This window comes from Diceros bicornis, chromosome 12 (genome assembly GCF_020826845.1).
Source record: "Diceros bicornis minor isolate mBicDic1 chromosome 12, mDicBic1.mat.cur, whole genome shotgun sequence".
NCBI lineage: Eukaryota > Metazoa > Chordata > Mammalia > Perissodactyla > Rhinocerotidae > Diceros > Diceros bicornis.
The window spans coordinates 61,562,307-61,572,964 of NC_080751.1; the positions used below are offsets into that span (position 1 = coordinate 61,562,307).

General features: G+C 32.6%; 1 protein-coding gene across 5 annotated transcripts in view; it reads left to right on the forward strand.

Annotated features, from left to right (window-relative positions):
* The window catches only part of PUM2 (pumilio RNA binding family member 2), a 93,844-nt gene extending 83,802 nt beyond the window's left edge, over window positions 1–10,042 (forward strand). For 3 of the 5 annotated variants that reach the window (XM_058551737.1, XM_058551735.1, XM_058551739.1), the window contains 6 exons: window positions 844–978; window positions 3,111–3,248; window positions 3,905–4,030; window positions 4,270–4,391; window positions 4,947–5,139; window positions 7,077–10,042. In XM_058551737.1, coding sequence (XP_058407720.1) covers window positions 844–978; window positions 3,111–3,248; window positions 3,905–4,030; window positions 4,270–4,391; window positions 4,947–5,139; window positions 7,077–7,208 — 846 coding nt within the window. In that variant the 3' untranslated portion in view covers window positions 7,209–10,042. The remainder of the gene's footprint in view (window positions 1–843; window positions 979–3,110; window positions 3,249–3,904; window positions 4,031–4,269; window positions 4,392–4,946; window positions 5,140–7,076) is intronic. The other 2 variants (XM_058551738.1, XM_058551740.1) reach the window with 1 other exon arrangement.
* The last annotated feature ends 616 nt before the right edge of the window (window positions 10,043–10,658 follow it).

A 10,658-nucleotide genomic window follows, 5' to 3' on the forward strand; every position in this document is an offset into this window, starting at 1 on the left:
TAAGTGAAATAAGCCAGGCACAGAAGGACAAACATTATAGGATTCCATTTATGTGAAATATCTAGAATAGGCAAATTTATAGAGACATAAAGTAAATTAGGGCTTACCCCAGGGGCTGGGAGAAGAGGGGAGTGGGGAGTTATGGCTTAATGTAGATAGCATTTCTTTTGGGGGCACTGGAAAAGATGACATATTTTATGATATATATTTTACTACAAAAATATTTCTAAAATATATAGGCCTACTTTAAATGAGAAGCTTAATATTAATCCTGATTAATATTTGAAAATATAAAGCATTGGGAGTAACTCTGAGATGAGGCATTAGTGAATAATAGTGTTGTCTTTATTTGGATTTGTTAGGTGTCATTTATTTTGTAATTTAGCTAACTAAATTAGTTTAGTTTATAAGTATAAATTAGTTTAGTTTATAACTAAAAATCTGTGTTGTAGTTTGACTTAACAGATTTCCTCCACAGTTATGTCAGAATATAGCTGAGAATTATCTGGTCTGAATGTTTGGCTCAGAAGTTCATTATATTAAACATTTGTTGGAAATGAAGAGTGAAGATATTTACTTTAAAAAGATAACAGATGGTTAATATGTTAAGTAACAAGGAAATTTTAGATTGTATGACTTAATCCCCCCCCCAATAATACAGTTATCATTTCAAGCATCTCTGGGTCTATCTTAATTAGCTTTTACCTAAATGCTTCCTCCCTGCATAATTACCAAATGTGATATTTTAAAAATAGATTCAGTAAGCTACAAACAGTGGGTTTTGCAAGCTTAACAAAGTAATATTTTGGTCACTTTTTATTAATGTTATTTCTTTTCTGTCAGTTTGGGAGTTTGGATCAAAAACTAGCCCTGGCTACTCGTATTCGTGGTCATGTTCTACCCTTAGCCTTGCAGATGTATGGCTGCCGTGTTATTCAAAAAGCGTTAGAGTCTATTTCATCTGACCAGCAGGTAATTGTAAGTTAAGAAAAAATTTTTTGTATTATTTTATTTGATTTTTAAATTATTACTCTATTTTTTATCTTACAATAATCTTGCAGTGAAACATGAAATATTTCCACACTCTGTCTCAATTAAAAGTTTTACAAAAGATTTTTAATCTGTCCTCTATTTATTCTCTTCAACATCTTTTCATCTCTAAATGAAGATATTTGATTAGCTACTGTGTATGTGGCAAGCAGAGTGCTAAATGATGGGCTTTTTTTTGCTATCACTTGCTTATTTGATTTTCTTTGGTATCAGAAATACATATTACTATTTCCAGTGTTTATTTGGATTGTACTTATATTTCTGTCCTACGAATAAAATTTTAAAAACCAATTGCATTCCTATATGGCCATTTAAAAATATATATAAAGTTTAAAATCTCACTCTCACTCACTAAGAATTCTGTTAACAAGATTTACAGTTCTTGAAGAGAGAGGAAAGAACACATGTGAATTAAATGGGAAATGTACCGTGTTCTTGGACTGAAAAGTCTAAATATTTTAAGTTAAAAAAGAATTAATGCAATTCCAATCATGTAGTCATGGGGATTTTCTTGTAACTGATCAAAATTAGTTTAAAAATTATTTGAAATACATAGGAATATTGAAGAGAGGTAGGGGATGAGGACAAATACTGATCTACTAGATTTTTAAAATAAGCTGAAGCATCACTAATTAATTAATATGGTTCTCATGTGAGATTAAACAGACTTTTAAAATGAAATTCATAACCCCAAGTAGATACTATTTTGTATATAACAGGTTTGTGTATTACAATGAAACATAATAAGAGTAAAGGAAATAATTATTTCTTAAAATGTATTGGTAGTTTGAAAGAGAGCAGCTTTGACACTCAAGCCACATACAATAAAGTGTATTCCATAATTAAAAACAATAATGATAGATGGATGGATATGTGTATGTATGCATTAATCACAACATTGAAAATCTGTGAGAAAATAGCATTATTTCTCTGGAGGAAATCCTGAGTTTTAGGGTGTCTCAAACTGGTATAGATACTTTAAAGATATTTTAAATGTCTTTAATATTTGAAAATATAAAGTACTGAGAGTAAGCCTTAGATGAACCAGTTAATGAATACTGGTTTGGATTCTTACGTACATTTTATTTTGTAATTTAGTCCATATTTTATAACTAAACATCTGTGTTAAATCTTGACTTAACAGAAGTCCTCTATAATTATGTCAGAATGTAGTTGAGAGTTCTTTGGGTGAGAGAGACTTTATACAATGTATACTCCCATTTCTTCACAATACTGTTTCCTATTGCACCGATAAGGCACACAGATTATTGTGTGGCTACTTATATTTTTCTGTAAGGATTAAGATGTTTATTTCACAAATTCTTACAAATTTATAAGAAAAAAATGTTAAGATCATTTGCTGAAAGAAAATGCAGTTAAATAAACCTTACTGTAAATAAGTTATTAATAATTAAATATACATTGAAAGGGGTCATTTTTGCTGTTAAATGAGCAAAAATCTAAAAGCTCCCAAGAATCTGTCCCAAAGAAGGTTTTAAATGATAAAAGCAATATATATTGAAGCAAGTCTTTTTTTATAAGATCATTAAAAAGAACAAAAATCTCCAACAATAATTTCTTCCCATAATTGAGATAATATGTGAAAATCATATAGCCCATAAGTGCTCAATTCCTTACCCTTTTCCAGGCACTTGATAGACTCATGCAGCCATTAAAAATAATTATTTAGGGGAAGGGGGATGCTAAGTAGGGAAAAAGTATAGAATTCTGAATTAGTCACATTAGTTGTCAGCTGCGAAAGATGAGTAGAAGATGTACACAGTGAAGATAGTAGTTTAAATATGGCAAATTCAGCATCAGTAGGTTATATTTCGGCAAGTATCATTTACATTATAATCCTGCAAAAAGGTTTAGTAATTCTCACCTTTAATGACTTCTGCTAATTATACTTTGGGGGGGTAAAACTTTAAACTTTGATAAATAAAAAAATTGTAAAAAGAAAATTTTGAGTATACTTTTGCTCCCATCTCAGTTTTTTTAATCCTATTATGTTGTTTGATGAGGTAATTATTTAAATTATTGTTATTTCTCTTTTGCAGAGTGAAATGGTAAAGGAGCTAGATGGTCATGTACTCAAGTGTGTGAAAGATCAGAATGGAAACCATGTTGTACAAAAGTGTATTGAATGTGTTCAGCCGCAGTCACTGCAATTCATCATTGATGCTTTCAAAGGACAAGTAAGATTGGTTTTTGGCTTCTAATTAGTAGGGCATTATTTTAGAATTTGAGTGTTGACAGTTTTCATAAGTCACAAGATAATACCTAGTACTTTCTTACAAAAATAGACAAAGCAGTGAACGTGCATTAATTTCTGCGTCTTTCTTACAGGGAGTTAGTAGATAGCTTCATTTTTTTGAAACTAAAATATTTAGAAATATGAGTTTAATTTTATTACTTCAAGAAGTAAAGATAATCACTATTAGAATTGTAAACCCAACAGTGTTTTCCAAATTTCCTGGGATAAGGAGAGGGGAGAGGAAGACCTAAGACTGTATAATAAAAGACAGAAAATAAATATCAGTTAGTAACCAATACATAGTAATTAATAGCTCTTAATTAAAATGTGTACTACTGCCACCCTGAAATCTGTTCATTCTCATTGTTACGTGCCCTCCATCTTCTGGTTAAGTTCTTTTTGATCAGAACATCTGTTAGCTCCTAAATTGAGCACCCTGCTTCCCAGTCTTTCCTGACATGGTGGTGATTGTATTAAATGTGAATCCCCCACATTCTAGTTTAAATTAATTCAGCATGTCGTGAAAAACCTGTCTGCCTCATAGACCTTTCCAAAAATGTTGGAGAATAGAAATTTATTTCTTCCAATTGTTTTAAGGTGTTTGTACTTTCAACTCATCCTTACGGCTGCAGAGTAATTCAGCGCATCCTAGAGCATTGCACTGCAGAACAGACCTTACCTATCTTAGAAGAACTCCACCAACATACAGAGCAGTTGGTACAGGTATAAATTCCCTAATAATTTGAAATGTTGATATATTTTTGAAATGGTTCTGATTTTTTTTTTTAAGGAAATATAATTTATTGTTAAATTAACACTGTAGAAACAGACAGTGATACAAATGCCTACTGTGTTCTCCTGACTGTCTACGGGATTTTTAGAAAAATGATTAACATCTTTTTGAAGAATAATCTTTATTCTTAAAGACTTAAGGGAAGTAATTTTTAAATATCTGTACATAGGATCAGTATGGCAATTATGTTATTCAGCATGTACTGGAACATGGTCGACCTGAAGACAAGAGCAAAATTGTTTCTGAAATCAGAGGAAAAGTCTTAGCCCTGAGTCAACACAAATTTGCAAGGTATTCCAGTATTTTTTAATTCCAAGGGTCAATTCTTTCAACTCTTTGGCTTTTATTAGGAGGCACAGAAATGCATGTAGAATATAACATTGGAATAAAATCCTTTTTTTATTAAAGGCAAAAAGCACATATAGAAAACATTGCTTTTATTCTTAAAGAATGTACATAACAAATTGGTTTGCCCTTATATATCCCATTCTTGAAATCTGTTTGGGAAATCTGTTTTTAGAAAATTATTTGTCCCCAAGACCTGTGAGTAATAGCAAATTTAATATATTTAGTGCATGTTTGTGAAAGTCTCAGACCTTATTAGTGACCTGGTTACCCCTTTGTTGAATTATAATTTTAAAAGACCTGTAATTAAACTTACGGATTTCCAATATGGATTCTCCTGTGATACTAATTTCTATTTTAAAAGGAATTGTAGGAGACTTGCAAGAGAATCGCCATCTTGACTCTTCTTTCTTCCAGTGGGTTGAGCAAGTTCTTTGAAAAGCTGAGGAAATTTTGCTATAAAGAAAAAAATAACTTTGGTTTATGTACTTTAATTTTTAGCAATGTAGTAGAAAAGTGTGTTACTCATGCCTCCCGTGCTGAGAGAGCTTTACTGATTGATGAAGTTTGCTGCCAGAATGATGGTCCTCACAGTGCCTTATACACCATGATGAAGGACCAGTATGCCAATTATGTGGTTCAAAAGATGATTGATATGGCTGAACCTGCTCAAAGAAAGATAATCATGCACAAGGTAATACAGTTTATAGCACTTAAAATAGGTGATTCAATTTGTGTAACGTTAGTCTATGCATTTAACTTCCCTAGGCTTTAATTTCCTCATAATATGCTGTAACTGGAGAAAAAAATCTAAAATCAATGAATAACCTTTGGCAGATGTAGGTATGGTATACCCTTTTATTAAATTATTAAGGTAATCTACCCAATAAAATCACATTCATTTCTCATCTATTTACCTACTTTTAGCATTGTTCTTCCCTTCCCCATCTTATTTAGGTATATTTGATTCGCCATGATAAATGGGTTACACATTGATTTTAAAATTTAATTCGATTTTTCTCACTAACCTAATACATTGTCCTAAAGAGAGAATTTATGTTGATTTGATTGGTTTTTTTAATCAAGTTAAGCTGTTTTCTTAATCCTCCTCCTAGAATCTAATGATTCTTGAAGAAATCATTAATTTCTGTAGAAAAACTTAACCATTAAAAAGAACAGTGGATGGGCCGGCCGCGTGGCCTAGCGGTTAAGTGTGCACGCTCCGCTACTGGCGGCCCGGGTTTGGATCCCAGGCCCGCACCGAGGCACCGCTTCTCCGGCCATGCTGAGGCCACGTCCCACATACAGCAACTAGAAAGATGTGCAGCTATGACATACAACTCATCTACTGGGGCTTTGGGGAAGAAAAAGAAAGAAAGAAAGAACGAACACTGGAAGAAATAATATTTAAATACTCTTATCTTTTTCAAAATTTATTCATTAAGAAACAGGGAACAAAGTATATAACCTTTTTGGACCTCTCTTCATATAGAGAGAAAATGATCTCGTGAGATCATAAAATTATTTTTGGCTTTCTTATTTTTAAAATTCTTCAGCTTGATATATTAAACTTGCTACCTTTTTTTAATAATTATATTTATTTATTTATTTTTCCCCCAAAGCCCCAGTAGATAGTTGTATGTCATAGTTGCATGTCCTTCTAGTTGCTGTATGTGGGACATGGCTTCAGCATGGCCGGAGAAGCAGTGCGTCGGTGCGCGCCCGGGATCTGAACCCCGGGCCACCAGCAGCGGAGTGCGTGCTCTTATCCCCTAAGCCATGAGGCCGGCCGCTACCTTATTTTAAATTTAATATATCTGCTTAAATATATATACGTATAAAAATTTTAATTTTATTTTTAACTACATTATTTAACCAGTATCATATTTATAATTGGATTATTTCTAATTTTTTAACTATTATAACCTGTACTTTATATGAATGTCTTTGCATAAGACATTTTTTGTGGGTTAAATTCCTAGATATGGAATTACTGGTGCAATGTGTAAACATTTTACATTTTAATAGATACTGCCTAGTTGCTCTCAAAACATGTTGTACATGTTTGCCCATCTGTCCATCCAGTATATGAGAAGAGTGCCTGTTTCACCTTTATGTCATGAATGCCGATTATTATTACTTATAAAATCTTTGCCGGTGTGGATGTAAAGATAATGATCTGATTCTTCTCATTTGCATTTTAAAAACTATTAGTGAGATATTGAACATCTTAAATTTATTAGCCATCACACATCTGATTGCTTGTTCATGTCTTTTGCTCCATTTTGTATTGAATTTTTATCCATTTGCCTAGAGTTATAAAATATTGCCATCATAAACTTGTAAGAATTTACAGCTCACTAGTGATACTGTCCTGCTGTGTTTGGAGCCTCTGTACTATTTGCATGCATAATCTTTTAGAAGTAGTGGTGTGTTTATTCATTGAACAATTTTGAAAGTAGAAGCTTGGAGAGATTACGTGGAACAGAACTGCTTTTGCAAACAACTTTGTTTGGATTTGAATTTTAAAATTCCAATTATTCTTCTAAATCACCCAGATTTCGGGGCACTTTTTTAGAAATCAGAAACTGAAGTAACTTAGATTTCCTAAGCAGATTATTTGTTTTTCAGATTCGACCTCACATTACTACTTTGCGCAAATACACATACGGAAAGCATATACTGGCCAAGTTGGAAAAATATTATTTGAAAAATAGCCCAGATCTAGGGCCTATTGGAGGACCACCAAATGGAATGCTGTAAAGGAAAAAGGAGAAAGAAGATGTAACCACGTGAAAAGAACGTTTCTTTTGTGAATTATCAAAACACAACTCAACTAGGAATCTTCAAATTTTTTTTTAAAGCAAAACTATTTATTGACTTTATTCATCCATTTGTAAATTTTTTAAGGTTCTTGTGTATATTTGGGGGGGTGGGGCGGTGAATTATAAATTATATTCAGCCCTGAGTGGAGACCTATCAGATTGGATTGCTGGCAAAGCACAGAATGCCTGTATATGATGTAACTGTATCAAAAAAAGCTGTCACATATTTTGTAAATTTTTACCTTGTAAAGTCACAAAAATAGTTTTTAAAGGAAAAAGTACAGTATTCTTTTAATAAACTGGCTTGCAGTCTGGTAGGTCTACGGACCCCATAGCACAACAGGTTTATAGAGATGTATATAGAAAAATAGTCCTTATTTTTTTTTGTCCTTTGTGTGAAGTCTTTTATAACAGATTAACAATCAACTGCATAAATATTATTAATATTTTAAAAAAAAAGTTAAGTTGTCTTTTGGTAATTCACAAACTATCATGCAAATAAAAACTCAGCAATTAAGACAAGAATTAAATGATTTGAGATGAAAAGAACTTACATTATTTACAATGGATGTGGTTTTAATACAAATAGTGCCCTAAAATGTCTCTGGCAATGTACAGAAGTATTGTATATACTTACATATGTAATTGTTGTAAGAGGTAGGAAAAACAAAATCATGGTGACATTTCCATCCAGTTAAGCGCACTAAACGAAAAGTTAAGTCCCATTTTAACTTTTTAGTTTGGTTTGCAATGAGAAAGAGTGGAAATTTGTATGTTGTTTTGCTTATAGAATTACAAGGACATTTTGAGGAAATGTTGAGCTTTATTTTGCTTATTCATAGTAGATTTCAGAAAGTAGGAACCAGATAGAGGTGAAAAGGGGCCACTGAAAAGTGAATTTGGTAGCTCAACATTTAAGCATGATTACATATTCAGATAGCTTTTTTTGCTTCCTATAAATATATGCATTGTGTGTGTAGTAATAGATGTAAGTTTACACTTTGAAAGCAAATCTTGTTTCAATGTTTATTATAAAAGCCTTGCTAATTTAGTAGTGATGCTTTCCTTGGTTGTACAGGTGTACATTTGTAAACCTTCATGCTGTAAATGAAATTTGTTTTATCTCTTTGGGAAACATTTGCATTTTAGTGTACATTTATGTCCCTGCCCTCTTTGACCTGGCATATAGTGTTGTATAATGTAAATTTATTTCTCCAAATCAAGAGTGATTTTTTAAAAATTTTTTATCTTTATATGGTTTCAGAAGTATGAACCAGCTTTCTTTTTATTATTGTGAGAAACATTTTGTTTTATAACATAGTTGTTGACTCTGTTAATATGGACATGCTAGGATTTGGATCATTTTCAAGAAGTCAGGGTATTGTGCATAATAGAAAGTATTGGACTGAGATATTTGGTTACCATGGAGGCCAATGCTTTTTCCATCTTATTAAATGTGATGTGACTTTTTTCTTTGTACAGAAGAGTACTGTATTTTTGAATAGCCTACTCCCAAGTAAGAGCAAATCTGTATGATAACATTTTTTTCTCTGGACATAAGACATAACAGTAACATGATGTACATTTACAAGCGGCCTTATGTACATTTCCCAACAATCTTTTTAAGGCAAAATTGTGACCATATGTGTATAATTAAAAATGGTTTTTAATCCTTTGCCTATGAAAATATTTTGGAAAAAAAAACTTGCTTTGTATATTCAGTTTCTGAAAGATAAAGAAAGTGCTTTGTATTTTGTTGAAGTCAGTATTTTGTATAAAACATTTATGTTGACCCACTTATGTTTAGTGCTGAAAACTAATGAACCATGCTATCTCTTTCGATTGAACATGTAAAGAGATTTTTTATTAGAAGTCTGCAGAAGAAAAGCAATCTTCTGAGCATAATATTGAATATAAAGGTTTTATCACTTAGCTGTTCATATCATGAACCTAAAAATAATGGTATAGTGTGTGGAGTGCCAGGCATACTTTTTCATCTTCAATGTTGAGTTGTTCTAGTTTTCTAACCCAACATTCCATGTTGAGGCCATTAAATCCAGCCACTTGTCCCTGTCCCTGTCCCTTCTAGTCAATCTTGTTCATCAGCATGTCCCAGTCACAGTGGCAGTGCTTTCCCCACTTCACCCTTTCCTGCTTTGTTTTGCCAGCCTCAGAGTGTCTTGGCCCCATGTTGAATTTTTCTTCCCAGTATCAGCTCATGGTTTCAGGATCAAAGTTGTCCTTCTTGGAGATTGGTAGTGACTTTCCTGGATTTGCACAGTTGAATTCCTACTTTTCATTTGTCCTTACCCTCTGTTGGCACAGGCAATTAACTCTGCAAATTTAGAAAGTCCTAGAGAATAGCATATTGGGAAACAACCCTTTTCTTGGGGTCCTCATGTTCCCATGTGTCCCAGTGTTGGCGACCGTATCTTCCCAGTGCTTTGGGGCCTATTTTAGAAAAACATATGTTATTGTAGAGATTTTATGGTCTGCTATTTTTGGTACCCACCTCTCTGATTCCACCTTTTAATAAGTTGGCATGGAGTTTTGGTAAAATCTAAAAATGACATTTCAGAATAAAGAAACGTAATTAGGCAGAACCACTTAGGCTTTCCTCTTGAGTGTCTCCTTTTGATATGGATTGTTTCTCTGGACCAGTTTGTCTAAGTCCTGGCTCTTATTGGTTCATATGAAATAATGTTATCTTCTTTGTATATTATGTATAAATTAGAAAATGAAAAATGTGTGAATAACATTGTATGAAATAAACCTGGTCTTGTGTTTTTCTCTAGGTAAAATACCCCTCTGTCCTTCAATTAAATTCACATTGCCCATTCAAGTTTAAGTTTACTCTGACTTAAGGAAAACAAAAATATTTTTATCACATAGATGCTAGTATGGGGCCACTGATCACTCTGATGGTATTTATCCTATCTTGATTAACATTCAGTATCTCTGTCTATATAAAGTGATTACATACTTCATAGGATGAAACTTTTAGCCTGTTTCCTTATTGATAAAAATGATACTTCAAGGTTGTTTTGAGGACTCAGTTAAATCACATATCTTTACCATAGGTGTTTGTTTCCTTTCCACATGCACTATAGGAGACTGTGTTGTCTAAAGGGAAGTACAATTTAGGTTCAGGCATGGAGTTAACTTTTACGTCGCTGTTTACAAACGTTGTGAACTTGGGCATGTTAACTCATCTAAGCCTCTGCCTTCATTGTTACCTTGGATAGTAACATTTTAAATCCTCATTGGTTTTAAGAATTCAGAATACGTAAAAAGCTACCTAAAACCTAATTGTCAACCAATGCTAATACTATTTCCACTTTTATGTCTCTTCTATAGCTTTTTTTTTTTTTTAAGCCATACAGATAAT